The 26605-nt window shown below is 36.7% G+C and overlaps 1 protein-coding gene across 1 annotated transcript in view; it reads left to right on the top strand.

The window, feature by feature from the left end:
- The window catches only part of COL25A1 (collagen type XXV alpha 1 chain), a 453889-nt gene that overhangs the window by 302510 nt on the left and 124774 nt on the right, over positions 1-26605 (top strand). Inside the window, exons 6-7 of the mRNA XM_027103483.1 lie at positions 6975-7001; positions 7143-7169. Coding sequence (XP_026959284.1) covers positions 6975-7001; positions 7143-7169 — 54 coding nt within the window. The remainder of the gene's footprint in view (positions 1-6974; positions 7002-7142; positions 7170-26605) is intronic.

The raw sequence follows: 26605 nt of genomic DNA, 5'->3' as shown, positions 1-26605 counted from the left end.
TTTGATTCTAAACCTTGAGCTCTTAATCACCAAGATAATTTATGTATTTTATTTTAAAATAATTCCCCCAAATTATACTTTCCTTTTTATTTTTTACTCTTTTCTGTAGCATTTGAAAAGAAATTATACGGAAGCACACACACACACACACACACACACACACACACACACAAACACACACACACTGATCTATACTTATGTATAGGAACTCGTACATTTTCACATTACGTTTTCCATAAAAAACTTTAAATTTACACATTACTAGCTGAAGTTATTTGCAAAGTTGGAAGTCTGTGAAACAAACAAACAAAAAAATTGGTGATTTGAGAAAGAAATGTCCCTAAAAATATATTATGCCAGTAAAGCGGAAAATGATATATATGAGTTCAAGGTTGAGGCATACACTTGGAAGAACACATGTTCACATTTTAGTCAGAGGTGAACCTATGCTAACTGCAATTTATTCAGAAGCGAGGTAGATTTATCCACATGTAAATAGCTAGGGTCCCTATTTTTCCACTAAGTAGTAGATTTTTCCATTGCTAATACTATTTGCAGTATGATTTTGTGCAATTTCAGATACATGCTAAGAACCAAGGTACCAAATTCAGGTTCTTCGTGCCTATATGATTTGAGTATCTATCTCATTGGCACAATGGGCCAAGTTAATGGTACAGTCAGGGACGTATCTTGCCATCAGTAGAACTGAGGCTTCTATCCTACTGTTCAAGGGAACATTGGATACTTTGCGTTTCCTTCCTCCCTGGGAGACTGTGAATATTGATAAAGTAATGTTTACAAGGGTGCCTGAGCACACAGACATCAGACATGCAGTGGCTACTGAGGTTGTGCTGTGCTTCTAGAGAACGGCCATGCAGCAGAACCTGTCTTCTTTATCCTTAAAAGATTAAGGAAATTATGGCTTTTAAAATATAGTAATTCCATGTTAAGTTTACAGTTTAAAAAGTAGAGGAAAGGAATGTACTTTGTTCATAAATTAACATTAGAAGAAGGATGGCTTCTGCATGGTGGCAGCACAGTATGGCCGCCATATTATATTATCACCCATGCTCCTTTTACCTAACAGTGATGATAGAGAATTCTCTCTCTCTCTCTCAGCTATTTCTGATTAGGTCAGCCAAATCTGCTAATACTCTGCTTGGATTTGAAAAACATCCCTAAAACTAGATTTCACACTTTATATGGTTCACTTGGCTCTGGAGCTGCTGTGTTTATCAGGATTGAATCCGCTTAGGGCAGCACTTTTCTTCAAATGCACTAAATTGTGAACTTCAAGTGAACAGAACTTCTTCAACCATGTTGATGATCTGTCAATGGCCCCCATGTCCAATCAGTTAACTTTGCTGTTGGTTCTGCCTCAGAAATTTCTCATAAATCTATAACTTTTCCTGTGTCCTGATTGTCGTGATTAATTCAGATCTTTGCCATCTCTCCCTTGGACCAAGGCAACAACTTCCTAAGAAGAATAGCATTCCATACTCTCTGAGTTCCATAAGGCACACTTGATCTCGGCATCCCCTTGTAAAATCGATGACGGAATCCAGCCCAGGGACCTGGGTATTGTTAGCCGGTCTTCCCAAATCTCTTTCCTGCTATTCCCCATCTCCACTCTCCACACCACATATGTTCTTACCACTCTGAACTCCTCATCCGATGGCAGGATGTCCTCTCACACGTCTGCACGTTCATCCCTTCTGCCTGAACAGCCTCACTCCTCCCCAGTTCCCCTTATCCTGGCCAACTTTCAAGAGCCAGTTCCAATGTTATCTTTTTAATTCCTGCTCTCCTACCTTCATTCCTCTCTGTACTCCTACAACACAGCATTTATTCCACTAGTTATAATTATATTTACACGCCCATCCTCCAGACTCAGAGCACATTGTCTGGCTGATAGTTGGCCATAAATGCTTAGAATATGAAACTTGCATTTCCTCATAATTCTACAGGAATGCAGAGATTCATCAGAACAAGAATTGTTATATTTCAAAAATACAAATGACCTACACTTCTCTGGGATAGAAACCGTAACTTCATTCATATTTCAGTAGCTCTGGCTGTCAGGAATTTCCAGGGTTTACTCCCTTTCCATTTTTCTGCCTTTAGCGGAATTTAATTTTGTTTTCATGATTGCCGTCTTGTAAAAATCATTCCCTTTTTAGCTGTTGCCAGTTCAAAGTAGACAAAATTTACAGTTCTAGTGAGCAAAAGTCCTTTATTGGGCCATGCAACCCCTATGACTATATCTATCTTTTCCAGCTATATTTCAATAACTTTTATGTAGATTGAAATCCAGTATTTTCCTGAATCTCATTTATTGTTCCTCTTATTCCTGTGCTTTTAATTTGGTTTTTATCATTTAATTGAAATAGATAATAGTGCATGGAAAAAGAGCTAAAACCTTAGTTGTTTGGATAGAAATAGAATTCAGGAGACTAAAATTATTATACGCCCACATTAAAGTCTTGATACAAATAGGTTGCTACTAAGTTCTGTATTTGAAGTCATTTGAATAGGAGCTAATTTGAAGTTTGCCACTGAAATTTATAAATACTTTGGTAGTAAATTAATAACACTTTAACAACTCTCTAAAAGAAACTCTCCAACTACTAACAACACTAATAATAAAGATGTTGTTAGCACCTTTGAAATTTATGTAATTAGAGCTAATTATGTAAAACTAATTAGAAAGATCATTTCAAGTATTCTTATTTATTTATTAAAGTGGACATTATAAAAGATCTGACTCCAACATACCAGACCAGACCAGAAGGACAGGAGTCCGAAAAGAAGCCTCATATGAGGCTGTGACTCACTATTCACTTAATTGTGACCAGTAATTTTACCATATTTCCTTCCCATTGACCTCAACCTTGTTTTAGCAACAGGCTTTTACCTTCAAATAGTTAACAACCAGCCACTGATACTGATACCTGGACAACATATATGTCCACTGAATATTAGATCGTTAACTTGGTGTAGTTGGAAGCAGCAAAATGCCAGTGTAAAATACTCCCTGATTCAAATAATTCATTCATTTGTATTGCTGCCTATCCTGTAGTTAATACCAGAGAGTTTTGTTTGGCTTTACTCTAAAGACAAAAGAAAAATAACTTCAATCATGCCCCAGCTTTAATTTTAAAAGTTAATAATCAAAGAAACCTTTCTTTCGATTGTAATGTTTTGACTTTAAAAAGAATCATGGCTCCAAAATTTTGAAATACTATCTGTGCTTAGTAAGGTAGCTCACGTTTTTCTACATATTTAACCCATGTTTGCAGTGAAAGGGTCCAGCCTAGAAATAAGAGTGGGATTTTACTCAGAGCAGAAGAAAACACCTGCCATTAAACCCGAGAGCACAAGTGGGGCCTGGAGTGTCCGAAGCAGCCGCCACAGCTGTGGATGGAGGTTGACCTCTGCTTCGGTTCTGCATTGAGCTGGCAGGTGCCAGGACGCCATTCTGTCTACTCAAAAATACCCCCTTTTGAAGCAGCAGTATTCATTACTCAATTGTAAATGCAAATTTTCATGTGTTCATGAATTAAGCATCCTTGCTTATGGCAAGCTGTCTAAAGAGCTCTAGAGGACACATGTGGCTTTAGCATTAGTAATTGGACTTTGGGGAAAAGACTCATCTCTGTTCCCCACTGTAAAATAATTTCACAAAAGTTTTGACCTCAAACATGCCGTATCACCTAACAAGGTCCCTTTGGGGGACTGGTACAATGAGAGCCTTGGCCTCTGAAATCTCACAAGCAAAAGCAAACTAAACTTTAAAGAGGAGAAGCTTTTGATGGGCGTAGGGGAGAGGGTCTGGGGACAAGTCCACAGTAATTGTAAGTGACCTTACAGTAGCTGGATTTTCTAGGGGTCATTTTTCTTAACACCAGTATAGGAGAAGTGTTTGACTTTGGCAACAGGCTATTTAGCTTTTCTAGAACAGCCTGTTTAGCTTTTCTAAATCAGCATGTCACAGCATATCCTCTACCGGTGCTTAGAACATTGCCACACTCTTTATAGGCATCCACCAAATGTATATAAAGATCTAATTAGAGTTAAACATGCTACTTAATTAAATCAAGACCAGAATCTCCACTGCATTTCTTAACTTGATGGTAGGTGTCCTCTCATTCTTTTCTTTGGGTTGACTCTGCCCCACCAAAAATAAAATCCTACTTGTAGAGCATTAGTGAGCATTTTGTGCGTGTCAAGAATGACCAATAAATTTCTTAAACTTAATTTTACAGAGGTACACAGACAGGCTGTACTCATGACTCACTACTGGATTCGCTGAAAACATTAAGAAAAATGTTCTTAAAATAGCGCCCCTTTTTAGTGGCAAAATTATTTGGGGAGTTAAGAAAGAAAAGGATTTGTTTAGTTGATTCCATTATCTTGGCCCCCTCTCCCTCTCCCAGATGCTCTACAATTCCTCTTTCCTGCATTTTGAACTTGAGATGTTGAGGCCGCTGTCCATGACACTATGAAAAAGGCAATTGGGGAAATTCCCTGGCGGTCCAGTGGTTAGAACTCCGTGCTTCCACAGCAGGGGGCATGTTTGATCCCTGGTTGGGGAAATAAGATCCTGCAAGCTGTGTGGCTCGGCCAAAAGAAAAAAAAAGAAAAGAAAGAAAGAAAAAAAAGAAAAAGGCAATTGGGAGGCATTCAAGAGGGCACCTGTTGAAAGCAGGCACCAGATACATGGCTGTCAGTCTTCCTGAGAATCTAGTTCTAGAGCTGTGCCCTAACACTTAGCATCACGATGCACTGCATTTAAAGTCACACAGACTAGCTTAAAGTCCCGGCTAACTCACTTACAAGAGGCGTAACCTTGATAATCTTTGAGTTTTATTTCTGACATCTGTAAAAGAAATATCATAAAACTTTGCTCATTAGGTTGGGAGAAGATTAAATGCAGTAACAGGTCAAAGTTCTTTGTTGATGGTAAAATATACAAAATATAAGACATGATGTTCCTGTTATTGTTAATGTCATGATAACCTCACAGCTGTTACAATTGCTGCAACTGAGAATGGGAATTTGGTACAGCTCCTCTGCAACTGGTGTTTAGCAGCAGGTATCTTGGTAGGTGGAGCATTCTTACATTCCCACCTGAATTGAGATAGCAGTCCCCACTGGGACCTCAGAAGGGGTACTTTGTTAGGACCTTGGCTTTACTCCTGTCTAGACTTGTCCTTGTCTCCCAACCCTGCTAAAAAGGAAGGTGAGAGATTGAAGGTAACTCTGAAATGCTCTACTTCTGCAGGTGGGCTGAGCCCTGAGACATGACTTCATCTTTAAGAGCTAGGAAAAAAAAAACCTGATGCCTCTAGAATTCATGTTTCCTGCTAGTATTTTTGTTCAAAAGTAAAGAAAATCTCAGTGTGGCTTAAGAGTAGACAACTGTCCAACAAAATAGAAATTTCCTAAAAGACCCACATATATATGGTCATCTGATTTATGACAAAGGTAACACTGTACTGTGATGGGGAAAAGAGGCATTTTCAATAAATGGTATTGGGTTAATTTGATATCCACACGGGGAAAAAAAGCATCTTGACTTTAACCTCACGTCATTCACAAAATCAGTTCTCCATGAATTCAGATCTAGATATGAAAGATAAAATAATAAAGCTTTTAGCTTTTAGAACAAACATAGAAGAACCTCTTTATGACCTTGAAGGAGGCAAAGATTTCTTAAGTGGAACAATAAAAGAGATAATCATAAAGAGAAAAAATGTTAAATTGAGTTTAAGAACTTCTATTCATCAAAAACATCTTTAAGAGAATGTAAACACAATATGCAGCGTGGGAGAATATGTTTGCAATAAATATATCCTTTTCTGACAAAAGACTCAAATTCAGAGTGTGTAAAGAACTCCTATCTGTCTATCTATCTGTCTATCTGTCAATACAATGTATAATATGTAAAGAACTCTAGCAAATAATAGGAGAACTCAATAGAAAATGATGTGAACAGACACTTTATGGGCTAGGATGCAAAATGGCCAATACATTTATTAAAAGGAGTTCAACTTAATTACTGGAGAAGTACAAATTAAAACACTGTGTAAAACTACTACACCTCCCACCGGAATGTCTAAAATGAAAAAGATGGAAACTACCAAGTATTGGTGATGATATAGAGGAACTGAAAATTCTCATACATTGCTGATGGAAGTATAATTGTTAACCACATTGAAAAACTATTTGGCAATATCTACTAACTAATAATCCAAATGTATGTATTGTCTAGAATGTAACAATTCCACTCCTAGATATACACCCAACAGAAATGTATTCAATTTTTCACCGAAAGACGTATACTAGGATGTTTATTGCAGCACTATTTGTAATAACCAAGACCCAAAAACTCCTGGAAGCAAATGGACATTAACAGTAGGATAAATAAATAAATAATTGTTTATTCACACAGTGGAATATTATAAATCAGTAAAAACAAACAATCTACAACTACACACAAAATTTTGCATGAATTTCACACACACTAAGAAAAGAGGCTAAACACATAATGGATGATTCTATTTATATAAGTACATTTATATAAAGTACAAAAGCAGGTAATCTATTCTGCCAGAGGTCAGAATAGTGATTACTGTTGGTGTCAAGCAGTAACAAGGAACATCACAACAGGGGCTTCTGGGTTCCTTTAGCTGGGTTCTACTTTCAGCAGGTGTGTTTAGTTTATGAAAATTTACTCAGCGTATTATATACTTATGATATGTATACTTTCCTGTTTATGTATATAATACCATTTTCACATTCTAACCGTATTACAAGTATAGTTTAGAACCTAAAATTCCTTGAGAAACCTCACTGACAGGTACAACTCTGTGCCCTTTGCATGAATCTTGTGACTAACCCTAGCCTATCTATTTAAGCTACAATATATTTTGAAATTTATTTAAAGTATGGTTTTTTTCTCTTTATTTCAGGGCCCTCCTGGTCCAAAAGGTGATAAGGTAAGAAAATGTGTAGCAGGAACAAATTAACTTAGTGGAAATCCATACAGGTGTGACTTATACCATGTTACATTTAGATCTTTTTAATGAGCATCTACAGACTTTGTTCTAAAACTATCTTCTCATTTTCCTACTCTACAGGGAGAACAGGGTGATCAGGGACCTCGGGTAAGTTATACTCTTCCAATCCTGGGCAGAAAATTATTAATAGTTTTCAGCTCCAAACTCATTGAATTAAAGTAGCCCTGGCTTCATAACTGCCTTGGTGTCATGTGGTTTAGTAATGGCTGACAAAAATACCATACCACTTATAACTGAAATAGCCTTAATTGTAACTAATGTTTGTATCTTGTTGCATTATCTTAACTTGATACCTGTAAATAGGACACTCTACAATAATGATTCCTACTGATTAAGGGCCAGAATCACTACCGAAAGTCAGCAACCACCACCCTTCCATTGACTATTGGGTCCTTCAGATTTGTATACATTGTTTTGTAATATAGAGGCCACGTGGATTCCTATTGAATTTGGCCTTTTTCTGCAGTTAAACTTTATGTAATATTGCATAAATATGTTGTATTAGAGATGAAAATATTAATGCATTTTCTGTTTTTGTTCATCATAAGTTTGAATAATACTTATTTGAATTTCTTATTCTTTATAGATTTTTAAGCAGTTAAAAGGTGTAATATAATTTAACATTCCAGGGAGGAGGGGCATTCTTTTATTCTTCTCAAATGTGGCTCCTTTAACCATTATAAGACAATGGTGAATGCTTTGTTGTTACCTTGGTAGTGCCAAGTCCTCTGCTTCACATCTGTGCCTTATTACCCAAATGTTCAGACATGCTGTTCCAATGATGTAGTGGCTCCGTGCAGACATACCTCTCGATTTTCTCGTGTCACTATGCACAAAAGCGAGTACTTGGTTGAAGAGAGTCATTTCTTACAGTGGAAAAGCACATTTAAAACTTTCAGGTTGAAAACAGACACTGTGTAGGTTTTTTGTAAAATGCAGTCTGTGAAGTTAATTATTGAATTCATTTTCACCACAGTAGAGGTTTTATTGCAAAAGATGTTAGTCAATGCAAACTTGAAAGGTTTGTAGTCTTTTCCCTCCTGTTTATTAAACTAGATGAAAATTATGCCATGATTTACTTTCCTTCCTATTCTTCTGCCATTTCTTCATATAGAGATAATGACTATGTCTCAGCATAGTCACCATGGCAGTTATTCTATCTGATGACCAGTTCAAAGTTTATCTTAATGGTCAAGGAGATTAAACATCATGATATCTGTCATGGATGTGAATGGAATAAAATTCTCATAACCCTAAACGATTAGCATGTAGCCACTTGCTCCGTATGTGGTGATTATTTCACATGGCATGTCTCCATGTATGGTGTATTATTTCTTTCTACGTGCAATATCAAAATCACTCAACTTGCCCTTTCCAGGTAAGAGGGAAACTGTTTCTATTCTGAGAAATCTTCTTTTGGCAAAGGAAGTGAAAGGGTGGTTCACAGCTTAGCTGTCATCAGTGTGCACGCAGCCCTCAGTTTCAAAAAGGTGTGTTGGCTTTCATCGTTTCAAAAAGTGATGATTGATTATAAAGCTCGGCCAAATTTTCAGGAGGAAACCCGAAACCATGTGAAATTCACCTTGTTTCATGTTGCATTACAAACTAAGACTTGGACCAGGTTCCTTGCAAGTGTGGCCAAAGTTCATGAACTACTTCGACAACCCAGACTGCCTTTCATACAGATTGCAGCCAGTTTTCACACTGACTGGGGCCAAGTTTCACACGATTCAGGGGCCACTTAGCATTTTAGCTGGAAAGTGGTAAAAATTGATCCCATTTTCATTTGGATTTTGCTTTGTATTGAAGGAATTTGGATTGAATTCATAATGTAGGATGAATCTGTATGGATAAAAATTTAAATGTCCTAGGAAGTATACATGAATGTGAGCATGAGAACTTACCGAATTGCCTGTCTTTTCTCAGATTCCTAATTTAGAAACAAGGCAGGTCACATTCAGTGATCTTAGAATTTTAATATAAGTAGTGTCAGCTACCTATTAGGAAATTCGCATATCAAGATGGCAAAATGAAGATTTTACATTTCCAGAAAAATCAAAAGTTAGTTAGAACTGGAAAAGTCTTCAATTTTAATGAAAATTAATTTTACCCACATCCTCTTTGGGCACACTGTTCCAGCTGATGCTGACAGAGGCTCTCTTTTTTAAAATGTAGATCTGTGTATTTGAATACCATTTCCATTTTCATCCTAGCATAGATTTTTGAAATCCACGTTTTACCATTTTTTCCAAGTAATTTATTTCTTTCCATAATTAACTTAACAATATGAACTTACATCACTTTAGTTCTTTGTTAACTGACTTTCTACTGGGATCTATGCTGTTTTCTTGAACGTGAGGTCCTTTTCTTTTCGTTTCTTTTTTGTTTTGTTTTTGGCTCACCAAGTGCCAGACAGGAATATATTAAGCCATATTATGTGAATCAAAGCAGGAAAAATTTGAAGATAAAATGCAAATTAAGAAGGTGAAACTATCTTGAAACACTTGGGCATACATTTATCAACATATATTGAGCGTCTGCTGTGTTCAAGGTACCCTACTTAATACTATAGAGACTATAAATGGGTCCACTTGCCTCTCTCCTCTACTATCAGCAAATTCAACCTATTCTCATCTCATGTTCTTGATCACTGCAGTAGTCTTCCAATTAATCTTGCTTCCACTCTTACCGTGTACAATCCATTGCCTAAACAGCAACCAGAGACCGTTTTATGCTGTAAATTAGATTATGTTTCTCCCTGTTTTAAACGTTAAGATGAAATCCAAATCACTTTGCTTGGCCTCCAAGATCTGGCCCTTGCTTACCTCTATAACCTCATCTCGAACTAGTCTTCCCCTCCACCCACTGTGCTCCAGCCACTCTGTCATCCACGTGTTCTTTAAACACAGCACACTCCCGACTTGATGACTTTCTACTTGCTCTTTTCTGGTCTTGTGATTGGGTTCTTCTTATCATTGAGATTTTTCTCTCAAATACCTCTTTGGGGAGAACTTCCCTAACTACCCAATCTAAATCTGAGATTATCCTATTTTGTTTATTTACTTAGATGCTTCTTATCTGTAAAACATGCCTCTCCTTAAAACAAAAACTCCATGAGAGCAAGGACTTCTATGTGTCTTGTTCATACCTCCGTCACCAGAACAGTAAGGACTTAATGAATATTTGTTCAATGTTAGAATAAAATATTATCTCATCATTACTGCCCTCAAGCAGCTGATAATCTCATGGGTGCCTGAATAAGAAAACGATGTGGTTTTATGTTATATGCCTTAAATAGCCGTACTAGGAGATGCTACATAATTGAACATTCTTCCATTTTAAAAAATAACTGCAGAAGGTGACACTTGAGCTAGGACTTGATACATGGGTAATCTTTAAAAGCTTAGATGAAGAGCAAGGCATTAAATATTCCAGGAAGAAGAAATAGTTCATACAATACTATACAAGCAGGAAATGACAGGATTCATTTGAGGAAAAACAATATTCCATTTGCCAAGGGAATAGGTTAAATATGGAAAGATTGTATCATATAAGGCTGAAATTTTTTTATTGAAATTACATCATGGAGCATTTTGAATGTCTAGTGTGGTGGGCAATAAGGAACCACTGAAGAGTTTTGAGTATATCATTTGCTGTATATTACCACTAGACTATTTAGTGTAATTACCAATTCTTTGTTTTTCTTTTCCTGAATCCCAGAGAAGGGAGGAGCCTGGGATTCTGTTGGATTTTTTTTTTTTTTTTGGTTCTTTTTGCCTGCGCCCGTATGGCATGTGGGATCTTAGTTCCCCGACCATGGATTGAACCTGTGTCCCCTGCACTGGGAGTGCAGAGTCTTAACCACTGGACTACCAAGGAAGTCCACCAGATGTTCTTTATGAAAATGTGTAAGGTAATAGTGTCCAGTATGGAAAGAAATTGGAAGAGACTGAAAGCATGGAGACCAAGTAGACCAGGAAACTATGTCAATTATCTAGACGAGGTCATAAAAGTCTGGACTATGAGAATAATGTCCAGTCCTCAGTGGAGAGATGAGCAGAGGGGATGGTCTGGCTCAGTCTGGAACATCAGGTATCATTGGAGGTACAGGGCCACACTGAGCAGAAAGTTCAGTATCAGAATGAGAAGCTCAGTAGTGGAGAGGGGCTAAGTTGGTGAGGCAAAGCCAAAATTCCAAAGGGGTCACCAGAATATTGGAGAAAGCTGTATGTTTGCAATGGGATTCAAAAGGAAAGTTGCATCATGTCATCAATAGGGTTTGCCACAAGCACCAAGCAAAAACCTGGGCAGACAAAGAGGGAAAACCAGGGTTGATACTAGTAGAGGAGAAATGGATAAAAGTGAAGTCTTGAAGCAGAAGGTGAGAGATGAATTTGATCTACATTGGGTTTACATCCAAAATCTGTGACCATGGCTAAAGTTGTGATCGTGTTAAACTTTTAACAAAAGAAGAAGAGAAGCAGTCAGGTAGTCAAATTAAAAGGTACTGAGGGGGTGGCGCAGTGGTTGAGAGTCCGCCTGCCGATGCAGGGGACACGGGTTTGTGCCCTGGTCCGGGAAGATCCCACATGCCGCGGAGCGGTTAGGCCCATGAGCCATGGCCGCTGAGCCTGCGCGTCCGGGGCCTGTGCTCCGCAACGGGAGAGGCCACAACAGTGAGAGGCCCGCATACCGCAAAAAAAAAACAAAAAAAACAAAACAAAACAAAAAGGTACTGAGGTGAAAATTTAATACAAATCTTATAGCTAATTGGATGTAAGGGCTGAAGTTGAAAGAGAAGGTAAAGCTAGAGGTGAGGTTTCTGGCTTGACTCCTTGATAACGTTGGCCAGAAAAGAGTCAGTAGGATAAATGATAAGTTGAATCGTAGTTATGCTGAATTTGCGATCTTGATGAATTATTCCATTGGAATAATGTAGCAAGCAGTTGGAAATATGAGACTAGAATTCTGAGGTGGTGTTGCAGCTGGAGGTAACAGCTACGTAGCCGAACACCCCCAGAGCAAGAATTGAGACCCCAGGGAGCAAAGTGGAGGGTGAAAGAGTGAACATAGAGCCACTTTAGAAATATCCACACTGGGGCTTCCCTGGTGGTACAGTGGTTGAGAATCCGACTGCCGATGCAGGGGATACGGGTTCAAGCCCTGGTCCGGGAAGATCCCACATGCCACAGAGCAACTAAGCCCGTGTGCCACAACTACTGAGCCTGTGCTCTAGAGCCCACGAGCCACAACTACTGAGCCCTCGAGGCACAACTACTGAAGCCCACACACCAAGAGCCCATGCTCCACACCAAGAGAATCCACCCCAGTGAGAAGCACACGCTCCACAAGGAAGAGTAGCCCCCGCTTGCTGCAACTAGAGAAAGCCTTTGAGCAGCAACGAAGACCCAGTGCAGCCAAAAATAAATAAATCAAATAAATTAGTTTTTTAAAAAATCTTTGAAAAAAAAAAGGAAATATCCACCCTGAGGGAGTGGGCTGAAAAGGAGCATCGGAAGAAGAGAGTGAGCACTCAAAAGAAAAACCAGGACATGCAATGTTTGAACAGTAGGCAGAACTACTTTATTTATTTATTCATTTATTTTTGGCTGCATTGGGTCTTCATTGCTGCGTGCGGGCTTTCTCTAGTTGCGATGAGCGGGGGCTACTCTTCCTTGCGGTGCGCGGGCTTCTGATTTTGGTGGCTTCTCTTGTTGCGGAGCACGGGCTCTAGGTGCGTGGGCTTCAGTAGTTGTGGCACGCAGGCTCAGTAGTTGTGGAGCCCGGGCTTAGTTGCTCCGCGGCATGTGGGATCCTCCCGGACCAGGGCTTGAACCCGTGTCCCCTGCACTGGCAGGCAGATTCCCAACCACTGCGCCACCAGGGAAGTCCCCTAGAACTACTTAAAAAAAAAAAAAGTGAGGGTGGCCCACAAAACATTCTTAATTAACAGAAAGCCACAGGGATGAGATCTATAAAAAAAACTTTTGGATTTTGTGTTCTGGAATCTTGGGATTGTAAGAGGATGCATTTTGTTCAGTAGTGAGAGGGAAAGTCAGATTGCAAGAAGTTAAAAGTAAATAGTAGGAAAGTTGACTACCTTTGAATGCTGTTGATGGTATGATTTAATGCAGAAGAAACGGCTAACTTTTTTGGCATGAGCTTTATGTCAGGATACATTGAACTAATTTCAAGCCTACAATTTTAGGTATAATACAATAACCATCGATATCATTTGGTTTTCTTCTACAAGACACTGAGGGTTAGATTTCCACAGATGGATGCATCCCGATATTAGAATTGCACTTCCCTCCTTGATTCTTGGGGAGACGTCATTACAGATTTGCTCTTAATCTTCAATTCATTTTTACAGTCAAACATTGCACCTCAGCAGTTAGGCCTTTCGGCTATATGGTTAGGAGGGTGCTTTTTCTGTGCTGTCAGCTACCATGCCCATGCTCAGTTTTCTTCATTTCATCCTCATAGGTTTGTATTACAGAGTTTGAGGCTAAGCCTTTACTCTGTATTCAAGAAGAGATTGAAGACCCGCCGTAAGGGAGTTGTAGGGGGATTCCTAGACTGAACGAAAGTTGGACTGAGAAATGTTACCTCATGAAATAATTACAGTTGCTCATTACTTAGAGTCGTACAGCTTGCAGGACACCTTTCTAGGCAAGATACACATATCTTCTCTAAGCCTTACTACAGTTCAGCAAAGTAGATTATCAGGGAAAAAAGTATAGGAAAAGTGAACACAATAGAGTGAGATGATTATATCCACATGGGCTGGAGTCAGGCTGGATAAGGATCAATTCTAACTGCCACTGTCTCCATGGTTATGAGAAGGATTAAATAAAATAATGTACGAAAAATCTATAATAAGCCCTCAACAGATCATAGTTGATTATTCTCCTCAAGTTTCACATGAAGAATCTGGGGTAAAGTAAATTGCCCAGTTCACATGATTTGTTAAGTGGTAGGAATGGGATTCAAACCCAGCTCTCTCAGCCTCTGGTTTGTGCTCCTCCCACTGGGTCACGCTGCTTCCCTATCAATAAAGTAGTTGGTATAGCCATCAACGTCAATGTGAAACAATAGAGTTTACCAAAATATCCATGGCTCAATTTATAACATCAATAATAATGATAAATAATTTTTATTGAGTTCTTAAAATATGCCAACCACTCTGTGAAGATATGTATTATTTCAACAACTCTATAAAATAGTTACTTTTATTATTTCCATTTAATAGATGAGGAAACCAAGATTCAGAAAGTTTAAATATTTCATCTAAGCAAACAGAGCCAGCCAGTGGCAGAGCCAGGATTTAAGCCTCACTACGCACAAACTACATTTTCCATGTATCCTCAAAAATAACTCAAAAGTGATTTAATAGCACAAATTTTAATATGACCTTTTTTTTTTTTTCTGTTGAGGATTGAGCTCACACAGATTAAGTGACTTGATCTAGTTCTTTCACACACATCTACCAAAAGACAGTGCTGGGACTCAAACACAAATGTCAAGTTCTGCCCTCTTTCCACAATGCCAAGCTGCCTTCAAATGGTTGCTAGGACTCTTTTCAGCTTTAAGAGTCCATGCCTTTGTGAATCAGCTTGAAAATGTTGGGGAGCACAAATGAAATCAGGTGCATCTTTTTCCTTTGCAAGCATGACAGTCACAGTCTTTACAATTCATGCACTCACAACCTTCCAAAAACCAAAGGAATGGACGAATGCCACTTAGCAACAGCCTAGAATCTCTCCTCATGGAGCATAGGGAGGCAGGGCAATGCTGACCCTTGTCCAAGGCACGTCAGGATACCCAGTAAGCTTGCTGTGATACAATTTCACTTCTCAGCTCAAGGGCACCATTTTGAAAATTGTATAATAGCAAGATCCCTGTGTATTTGCTCTTAGTGCCTTTTTTCTTCAGGATAACCAAATGAATGAAGTCTGTGTTCCTCAATTCATAATGCAGTGCTTACATGTTCTACAAGCTATTTTGTTGATTCTGGTTTTATTCTGAGCTTCTCTTTGCAAAAGAGATTGAGTTATATTTCTTGATCAGTAGCCGAACCTGAATGTCAAGTGTAAAAGACTCAGGACTCTCCAGGATTTTCCCATTGTCGTCTGCACACCCTACTACTACCCCTCTCTCCTTCATTATTAAAAAGGGCTTGTTGCCCAGTTCATTAGGGCCTCTGCCCTCATCATGAACCACAGCCCTGGGCTTTGATGTTAATGACTCATTTCTTTTCTCTTAGTGACTTAAAAACATAGCCTTAAACATAAGCAAAGCTATTTTAATGTTTAATACTGTCTTTTTAAATTAAGGTATTATGTTGTTATGAAATTGTGGTAAATTTGTTAGTCCAACTTAGGCAATAAAATGAACAAGCATCATGAAGTTATCTTTTGACTATAAATTAATCTTCTAATCAGTTGGCTACCATCACCTTGCCAAATAGCACAGAGGCCTGATAACTAAAAGATTTAGTGGTTATTGGTCTCAATATCATCAGCCAGCAGCTGGTTTTAAATGATCCTGAGCTCTCACAGTTTCAATAAGCCACCCAGGAGCTCTGCTTAACTATTTTCATAAAATTCTTTTCTCTTCCCAGTGTATTGAAGTAAATTTTCATAACAGCTGGGACTATGCAAAACTGATAGCATCTTAAAAACATCTTCAGCAAGACAGATTAAGTTCCAGAAAAGGAAAGCATTTAGAAGTTTATTTTATTATCTTAACCTTTGTTGACTTGAATGATTAAACAGATTCTCTGGCTCTGCTAAAGCGTTTAGGCCTGGATATTAATTTGATGTTCTTATTTACTTAACCCTTGCCTTTCTCTTTAGCCCTAATGAATATACTACTCATTTGGTACTGAATGTATTGCCTGTGAAAAAGGAATAGATATAACACAATGGAAAGAAATAAATTGTGAGAAAATTATTTTAATGATTTCCAGATTTGGGAGAAGTTGGCATGGAAACAGCAAGCTCGTTAAAATTTGCAAACGTTCTTGTTATATTTTATAATCAGAGTTCTCTTTTAAGTGTTCTGTCATACTTCAAAGCGCTGAGAGCCCAGGAGCATTTGTAAATTTGTCCTAATGTGGGTTAATTTAAGGGATAAATTATTTTTGCAAACAACTGTTGATATGTAGACAATATTTCCCTCGGAATTCAGTGTTGCAAATTATATCTCAGTTATTGATTGTATAGCTGAGCCCATTAAGGAAAAAAAAATAGATATTATGAAAAGTTGAGGAAGTGACTTTACCTATTTTATATCACTTTAAATCTTAAAATTTTTGTCTAATGTAAAGTATTATACAAAGAAATCTATATATATAGTAATCCAGTGGGATACGTTTTTATACAGAATTTTGGAAGTTAAAGCAAGTATTTCACAAAACCCTTATAATTACACACACACACACACACACACACACACACACACACACACACACACACACACACACACACACACACACACACACATGCGCGCACACTAGTCGAAAGCCTGAGGTTTGAGCCCTTAACTGAAAATCCTATTAATGACCATAGATGTATTACAGTAAAACCAAAATCCATTCCTAAGTATCTCCTCTGACAAGGAATTCTGGAGAATGATGCCAGCCAGTTTAAATAGCTGTTGGATTTCCATTTAGTCACTTTTAGCGCAGTGACCTTCATATTAAAATAGCTACTCATTATATTTCATGAAGTAAAGATTTCATTTGTCCACGCTTGTACTCATTGCTCATATCAAATGCAATATTCTTCTTTTTACTTATCTTACTTTTTTTTCATGGTTTATGTATATGGACATATACCTTACAGTCTTTTCAGGCTAATGTGCACCATTTCATATTTTTCTTGAAAATTAGTGGAATGAAAGATTTTAGATGAAAAATATATGTATGTATATTTAATATTATTACATTTATATTTCTTTTGTTTGAATTTTGCAAGTGCTGCTTTCTGTGAAATGTTTTCTAAATAATTCAAGGAATTCCTTGATAAAAAAATGATCTTTTCTGAAACTCAAAACTATACAGATGATTTTATTCTCTTTGTCTTATATTTAAGCAAGATGGTTTTCACATGAATTCAAACAAAAGAGTATTAGGTTTATTAATCCATATACTATGGAGTTATGATTTGCATTAATGCCTGCAACTGAAGCATATAATAAAATGTGGAGGGAAAGACAGATTAGTGGTTGGTGACTTTCAATATTATATAAGAAAGAGAAAGTAAGCCTCTAGGTAAATATATTAAAATCTGTATTTGAAATGGACAAAAAAACCTCAACATACTATAATTGGTAATATCTATAAATAAAAAGCATATTGCAAATAGGAAATACAGCAATTTATAAGCAATTTATACCAGCAAAATCCAACACAATTACCACTATTCCTTTTCTAGTACTCCCAAATGCAGAATTATAATTGCAACAGAATGTTAGAGGTGGATTAACTAAGTAGAAATCAAGAAAGTATGAAACAGCAGATTTTTAATGGTGCATCAGGATTCGCAGAAGGAACTAGAATGCAAGACTGTATTTTTGATTCATCCCTTCAGAATGGGTGGAATAATGGCTTATGCGTTGACAGATCATGTTCAGGGAGAACAGTTCCTGTAGGTCTGAATGAGATGGGTCTCTGGAAAGTCATTTAGTGCCAGACAGCAGCATCCTTTCATAAGCATACATGCACTAATGTGTCCAGCAGCTCCTTGTAGCAGACACAGCCTGTAAATCACAAGTGGCAAACAGGACTGGCTTTGTAGGAAAAAGATGTCAGTTGCAAGGTCCTACTTCACATACAATTCTAAAGCGACTTTGGAGGGAGTCAGGAAGCTTTGATTTTCATTGCTTGGAAGTCAGTTAAATTTTATTTGAAAAGTGTTGTTATTCAGAGGAAACTTTACTGACCACTATTATTTTTATTAGCACAAGTGAACTTTTGAATATTTTACGCACAAATAATAATAATAATGACAACAATGCAACGCTATTTGTTTTTATATTCCACATACCAAAGAAACTTCCGGGCCTTCTTATCATACTTTATTACCTTGTAAGTTCAGCATGAATCTGTTCATAAAGAAGCCTAAGTGACAGGTAAGGTGGCATCCAAATCCTCCAATGTAGCATTAGAATACCAAAGAACTAGGAACATCTGACTCTCTTTCCAGGACAGGAACTATAGTTAGCTCCAGGCCTAAAGGAATTCATTAGAATTAAGAATTAAGATAGGGAAATGGTGGTGAGTAAACAAGAGAAATTGGCATGGCAGAGTGTCACTGCTTTTCTGGCTTGAAGCCTGTGTGATGTGATGTGAGACAGAAGGAACTAACTATAACCCTAGGAAGTACACGGGGACAACAGGTGGTAATTCCTGCCTCATTCACCATGTCTTCAAAAGGACATGTCAGCCTGAACATTCCAATTTTATTGGCAGGTGAGGAAAAAAGCTATAGGAGACACCACCAGATTTTTAATTAAGAATAATTCGATTGTTTTTAAAAATAGCTTTATTCCTTGGGCCTTTCATCAGCTTATTTTTAGAAGCTGAGTTAATCTAGTTATCTAGATTATTAAAATTGTGACCCAACTTTGAAATATCGCACCCAACTCTTGATCCCATCATGTCTTAGAGGAGGCCATCACCATGTGAGATTTCCGGGATTGCTGAAGAGAGATTCGTCCACTGGTGAAGTAGGAAGTACGGAATGAAGGATGTGACTGAGAAGGCTGTGCCCAAACACAGAACACACCAGAGACTCTTCTAAAACACACCTAGTTCTAAGTTACATATGCTGTGTTATTTTGCCTTTTTCAAGGTGTACAACTTGTTTCTCATATCAAACACTTGCTTTTTGCACCAACAATGGTTTAAAATATTATAGTGCATATCATTCTGTAGGTAGGTGTTAGTACATGTATCATTCTCATTAACAGGAATTATTCTATCTATAGAGATAGATAGATACACATATGTGTGTGTGGGTATTTACTTACAATTGCACTGCCTATACTGTCTTAATGAAACAGAGTTCTCCATAAGCATAGATTATTATTCATGTATACAAGATCTAAACACATACAAATGTGAACCAACCTACTCTTGTTTATACTCTGATTCCAATTAAGAAAAGTAAGATAAATGTTCAAAGCAGTTTGTTAACTTTTTTTGGAAAATATTGATACATCTTCCTTAACTGTCTTTTTAAAGAGTATTCTTGTGTTCAGTATGGCAATTCAGAATTGTGTAAAGTTAATATAAATTAACTTTTAATAATTTCAAGCTTAATTTTTCTTTGTGCATGTCCTAGCCTGCAAGGAACACCATTCTCAATGTTCATTTGCAAAGTTAGATGGAAAGATCTCAGTGATGGTCCTTTGCCTATGACATCAGTTTGGCTCTGACCTCACAGTAGTCTACTGACTGAGCTTTTTCATGATCATCTTTGAGGAACAAATACTTGCCTTGACTTCAATATTAGAGAAAAGTTTGAGAACTAATTCAGAACTCAGTTGCTATTTCTTAGCTACCTTATTTCTTTATATTTCTTAATGGTTGAGGAAGTCAGAAGTTTCTAGAATGCCAGCACCAGAATTTTCTTTTAGATTATAAACTTTTTCATATGGAAGGGACTCTTAACATGTTCCTTGAATTTAGTATAAGTTATAGCAGCACCTTGTAATTTTCCAGCCTTGATTCCTCCTTACTTTTAATTTTTTTAATTTTTTTTAATCCTACTGAACTGTTCTTTGAGAAGTTAAACATTTGAAAGATTGTAAATCGTTAGTATAGTTTTATCAGATGTTTTGAAAATCGGAAACTATTTTGTCTTCATTAGCATGGCTGATGATTAACATGGCATATGATACATCATATGGGAAAAAGCCCCTAGCTACAATTTAACCATTTTTATTAATTTTTTAACATTTCTTTAATATTATGCCCTGTTGTTTAAAGAATTTACTATCTATATGACAATAATTTTGATAATGAAAACAAGAGTAAGGAATTTTTTTAATTTAATTTTTATTTTATATTGAAGTATAGTTGATTTACAATGTTGTGTTGGTTTCAAGTGTACAGCAAAGTGATTCAGTTATACATATACATATCTCCACTCTTTTTCAGATTATTTTCCCATATAGGCCATTACAGAGTATTGAATATAGTTCCCTGTGCTATACAATGAGTCCTTGGGTTTTTTTTTTTTTTCTCAATTTTTTTTTTTTAATTGGGATAGAGTTGTTTTACAATGCTGTGTTAGTTTCTACTGTACAGCTAAGTGAAGCAAAGTTCCCTGTGCTATACAGCAGGTTCTCATTATTTATCTATTTTATACATATTAGTGTATATATGCTTGTCCCAATCTTCCAATTCATCCCACCCCCCTCTCCCCTCTTGTTATCCATACGTTTGTTCTCTACATCGGTGTCTCTATTTCTGCCTTGCAAACCGGTTCATCTGTACCATTTTGCTAGATTTATTCATTAATATACAATATTTGTTTTTCTCTTTCTGACTTAATAGTAAGGAATATTCTACCTTTTCTATTATGTTATTTTTTTCTCTGCCAAGTAGATAACTGCTATGTTTAAATTAAGAACTTCACCCCTTACACACACCACTTTTATTTTTTGGCATAGATAAACATAAATTACTTCTACTTTGACAAAGTAAAGTTTCTAAAGAATCATCAGTGTTAGGAAATTCTAGAGTATAACATTATAAAGCCATTCTTTATAAAGCCTTTTTTGTTGCCTTTTTTGCTCAGTACAAAATTACTTTTGAGCCTTACAACTTTTTGTTTAATAGTCATTCACAAATATTCAATAATATTGTAAAAGGAAATGAATTTTGAGGAGTAACAGGAAGAAGGGAATATTTGGAGATGTGTTAGACATTTTGGATTTGTTCACAAAATTAATGTAGAGATTTACAACTTCATCTTTCATTTTACACTTTTAGGCAGAAAAGTCAAACAAAATAGAAATAGAAAAAGCTTTCTATGTCACCAGTACAACGTTGAATGTTAATGCTGTAACTCTATACTGGTCTTTGGTATTACTTCCACTTTGGAGCCCTGTAGTTCTAATAAAATGTGTCAGAGAAGAATGCAAGGTTTGAGTCACAGTATCTACCAGGAATTTTATATAGTAACTGTTATAATCATTCAGGATTTTCAGAATGTGTCAAATGAAATGGCATGTGCCGATTGAGAAACTGTCACAATTTATATGGGATTTCCTTTTAGGGTGGAGAGTAACATCCTTGGTTGCAGTGGGGGAAAGGAATGCAATGTCTTTATTTTTCCTTATTTTTGAAATGTGATATACCATTTTGTACAATCTTCCCTCTATGTTTTATTTTGAATCAATAATTCTCATGAGGCAGATTAGAGGCTACAAGCTGGTAGCCTGTGGACAGATTCCAAGAGTAGATGCATTTTATTTGCCTTACCCAAATTACTTGCTAATATTTTAATATTGGGCAATTTCATACAAAATCTTGTTTTAAACTTCCTCTTGGAAAAGTAGAAGATCTGACACTATTGGGTACATGTTCTTTTATAATTTCGGTTGACTGTAGCTGGATGGAATCTCTCTGCTTTAGATGCATTCTGTGTTACACTCAGCCCACTTCAGTAATTTACATATGTGCACAGCCCCTGTTGGCACTGGAGTTTGTAATACCTGAATTAGAGATTAAGATAATTTTGCGTTTGATATTATGATGACAAAGTCCATCAAAATATACAGACGCAGGTAACAAAACAACAAATGACAAATCGTTTATCTTCTAGGAAGAAGGCTACATTATTGCCTTTAATTGAATTTACATATAATTTGTTTTTAAATTACATAGAATTCTTCTTACCTTGGTGGTTGTCAATCTATGGTAGTGTAGACTTTTTTTATTAGTATACCAAGTCTGCTCAAAGGTCAAAATTAGGACTAGTTCAAACTTGGTAGTTTTATACCAAGATGTCAATATAATTTATGCCATCTTTCAAAATTTTGTGGAAATATGAATTGTAAATAACAGAATTTTTATTAAGTTACCTTTGTTGTATATAGAATAGTAATTAAATAACATGCAAATACTATTTAAAAGATATATTTTAGTCCTTTAATTATATATTTTTAAAATTAGAAACTATAGATGTTGAAGGCTTGCTCTTCAGAGTCACTCCTTTGAGGGAAAATGTAGCCCCTAATTACAGAATTTCCTCTAGGTTTTTCTTAGCCGTATATAGGATGTTTGTTTATTACTTAAAATGATCTAGCTTAGACATCTATGTAGGTTGTAGCCAAAGTTCATAGATATTTAAAATCATAATATAAATTTAGCTCCATATGTTTTTTACTGGACCCAAATAATTTCCTTTATAATACTAATCCGTATATTTCTAGAAGCGTTCATACTTTAAGGCACTATATATTTCTTCTGGGTTTTTGATGTTCTGGTTGTATAGTTAGATTAATGGAAACATTCCCCCTTGTAAACATTTCTAATGAAATTGCCCTTACAGGGCACCAATAAAAATTAAGTTAATAAATTGTTTAGAATTGCCCTTTATAGCTATGCTGACAAATCTTAAGAAAAAGAACTAATTTGAGTCAGTATCATTTGATCCTTTTTTCTCTGTATTCTTCTTGATGTAAAAATAAATTGAAACCTGATTTCTCTGAGTACAACAAATACAGAATTTGAGGGTGTGGTTCAAATGATTTAAAAAAGATAGCATAAAAAGGATCCTATGAAGTAGATCATATTTCCCTTTATGGGGAAAGGGAAAAGAGTTGTATACATTTGAAACATTTTTTTCTTATAGTGTTTTTAACTGTAGGATAATATAGGAACTAAAAATTTACTTTTTATTAGGATTATAAAATCTTTTGGTAATGTCAGAAAGCGTTTCTAGATAAATCTTGATTATCTTATTCTAAAAGGGTGCCGAGGGTAGGAGATAATGTGGGTAAGAGAAATTCACTTTCTGCTATGTCAAAGTTTCTCTTATAACTGCAAAATAAACCCATTTCTCAGCCAGCCAATTGACTAAAAATTCATATAGGGTATCCTAACCTTATGGTTCCTGAGTTTTATTCAAACACCTTTGGTGGCAAGGAGCTCACTCTGTTGAAAAGCAAGCTATTCTAATTATAGAAAGTTCTAAATATTACAGAGTAATTTAATCATTCATTCATTCGACAGATATTTATGGTTCCTTCTTTTGAATTAACATCTGTTGTTCTCTACTTCCTATCATTTAGTTTTAGTCCTGCCTTCTGAACTAATTCCTCTTCCACATGACAGCCCTTCAGGGATTTTATAGAAACACTGAATGAAGTTCAGGGTTGCAGTGAACCCTAAAGCCTTGCTTGTCCAAACCCAACTTTCCTCAATAAGCAGTGGCATAGCATAAAACTGACTACTTCCTGTGATGGTGACGGTGATGCTCCCAAGGCAGTTCTAAGCTTATTCAAAATAGCTCTTATATCCCAGCTCACTTTCTTCTGCTCCAGCTCCTTCATCCATTCCTCGTGTGACACCTCTGTATCTTCTTTCTCTCCTGGCTGTTCTCTATACGTGTTTCTGTCTACCCTTAAAGGGTAACACCCAAAAATTAAACACATTAATTCAGGTGGAGTCTGGCCTAAGTGGGACAGAACCTACCTGCTTATGCCTCTGTTTATGTTAATATTGCAGGGAATTAGATTAGCTTTAAGCCACATTGACAATCATATCATATATTGATGTATACATTTATTATCAACGTAAATTCTAAAGTCTTTTTCTCACTGCTACTAGCGCTTAGCTCCTCAACTGTGTATCATTATGGCTTGTTTATTGGATCCAAACACTGTTCTTTACTTTTATTCCCACACTATTAGTATTCTCTGCCCTGTTGAGATCCTCTCTTAGAGTCTGATTCTGCCATCCAGCAAATATTACATCTCTCTTCTGCCCCATTTTCTGGAGATCTGAGATATAGGTATAGAAACAGATATACAAACTGAGAGAGACCCAAATTTTAAGAAGACTAATCTAATCCATGACACAAATGTTGAATGGAGTTCAAACTGAGAACAGCAACTGTGGGATAATTTAAGCAGTATTACCGAGGTAAATTGTTCAACCAGGTATAAATCTACTTGTTTATTTGCTTTCAGTTCATATTTCTCAATTTAGTCTATAAGGATAATATGACATACCTCTTGCTGTAATCCAATTATATATGTACATCCATCTACTAATAAGCTTTTTTAAAAAGATCATATTTTTAAACTGCACTTCTTTTTCAGATTTTCACTAACAATGCTTTTAATAATCTAATCTTCAGTCAATAAAATTCTACCAATCTGTCTATATTTTGCACGATTTACCTTCTTCCTTGTTTTTTCTTCTATGACTTCTCTTACTTTCTACAGTTCCTGAAAAATAATTTGAATGGTTTGGTAATTTTTTTGGCAAATGCTTTGTATTTTAAAAGTCATTTCTTCAGACTAATTTAGACTCCCAAGGTTTTCGTTTATAGTCTCTTTACTTTTCTTGGCATTTTATACTACCAATGTTTGTGCCATTTTTTTTTTTTTTTTTTTTGCGTGACGCGGGCCTCTCACTGCTGTGGCCTCTCCCATTGTGAAGCACAGGCTCCGGACGCGCAGGCTCAGCGGCCATGGCTCACGGGCCCAGCCGCTCCGTGACATGTGGGATCCTCCCGGACCGGGGCACGAACCCGCGTCCCCTGCATCGGCAGGCGGACCCCCAACCACTGCACCACCAGGGAAGCCCTGTTTGTGCCATTTTTAATCCGAGTATCTGTATTTGTCTTGTTTAACAGAGAATTAGAAACTAAATAGGAACTGGATGCTGTTGATTTCTTCTGTCAGTTATTAACAGTTTACTCCCAGCTGGCCAAAGGGGGAAAAAAAGGCCTATTCTTTGATTCTCCTTCTCTTTCCGATTCTAACCGCAAATGTTCTTCTTGCTCTCAGTATTTTCCCCCAGATTCAGTGGGCCTTAGTGCTCCTGACCCAGACTTTACTGTTCCATGCCACTCTTCTATATTAATCCTTAGTTTGACTTTCACTTCCTTTTTCCTTTCTTTCCTTACATCTAATTATGATAGTCATAACAAAGGAAATCCAACAAAGAATAAGAGAGTGGAAGGGAAATTAAAGGCCTAATAATTCACAAATTGGTTAATGATTCCTTGTACAAAAGTTGACTCTAGCAATTCCTTTGAAAATAATTTTTTTCTCAATCATATTTGTTTCACGCCATTTCCCCAACATTTAATAATTTTCCCAAACATTTCACAAGTCGAGAAACATGGAGAATTGTACAAATGGACAAATGTTTATAAAGCTTCAGCTCAACTGTAGGTAATATAAGGAGCTGGAAAATGGTAAATTATTCTCCCTTACTTTGTGTTCCATAATTGCTAATATTCCACATCACCCAAGGAGAATAGTTGACAGTGCCTTATGTGTAAATAAGTAAGTAATTCAATTTCAATAATGATATGATAGGCATACATCTTGTAATTCTTTAGCCACATATGGGAATCATAAAAGTTGTAGCTGATGAGGTGGCAGAACTGGTAACTTATCTGAGTATACCAGAATCCACCTGGTTTTTAAAATGTAAACTCTGGTCCTTATGGGTACTGAAACTGTAGACTCATTGAATTAAAATAAGACCTATGAAATATGTTTTTATTTGGGAAACTGGGCTATTACTTTTATCTTTTAAGACACCAGAGAAATATTTTCCTTGGTTTTACTTATGTTTAATACCATCATTTCACGTGTTCAAACACAGAATACAGTTATTCACTGTTCATTCTTTTTTATTTTTATTTACCGGTAAATAAGGCAAACATTTCATTTAAGGTTTACTAAGTTAAAAGGCGATGTTACACTTTGAAATAATTCTTGTAATCATAGGGAAAACAATCTTGCTTCTGTTATATGTGGCAAGTTCCTTTGATACATGACATATTAAGTACTTTTAAATAAAGAGACAATCGACCCCATCAGAAACTGCAGCTACAGCTTATTTTGAGCAGGCATTTTCAGTAACTGTCCAAGACAAGTTGATCTTTACTCTTAACATTTTTGGCTGGCTTATTATCATCTAAATATTTGAAATTGGAAGGTGTAAAAGGAAATTTGGGGTAAAAAAAAGAGTTTGAATATTATTAGTGTAGTTATTTCAAGTAAATTATAGGTGCACATAAATATCACTTTTAAAGAGTAGATGTAATAGGGCTTCCCTGGTGGCACAGTGGTTGAGAGTCCGCCTGCCGATGCAGGGGACACGGGTTCGTGCCCCGGTCTGGGAGGATCCCACGTGCCGCGGAGAGACTGGGCCCGAGGGCCATGGCCGCTGAGCCTGCGCGTCCGGAGCCTGTGCTCCGCGGCGGGAGAGGCCACAGCAGTGAGAGGCCCACGTGACGCAAAAAAAAAGAGTAGATATA

Source organism: Aethalodelphis obliquidens, unplaced genomic scaffold (genome assembly GCF_003676395.1).
Source record: "Aethalodelphis obliquidens isolate GAN/ISIS:26980383/991018 unplaced genomic scaffold, ASM367639v1 scaffold6, whole genome shotgun sequence".
Classification (NCBI taxonomy): domain Eukaryota; kingdom Metazoa; phylum Chordata; class Mammalia; order Artiodactyla; family Delphinidae; genus Aethalodelphis; species Aethalodelphis obliquidens.
Note: the sequence above shows the minus strand (reverse complement) of the source record. Positions and strands in the feature narration are given on the sequence as shown.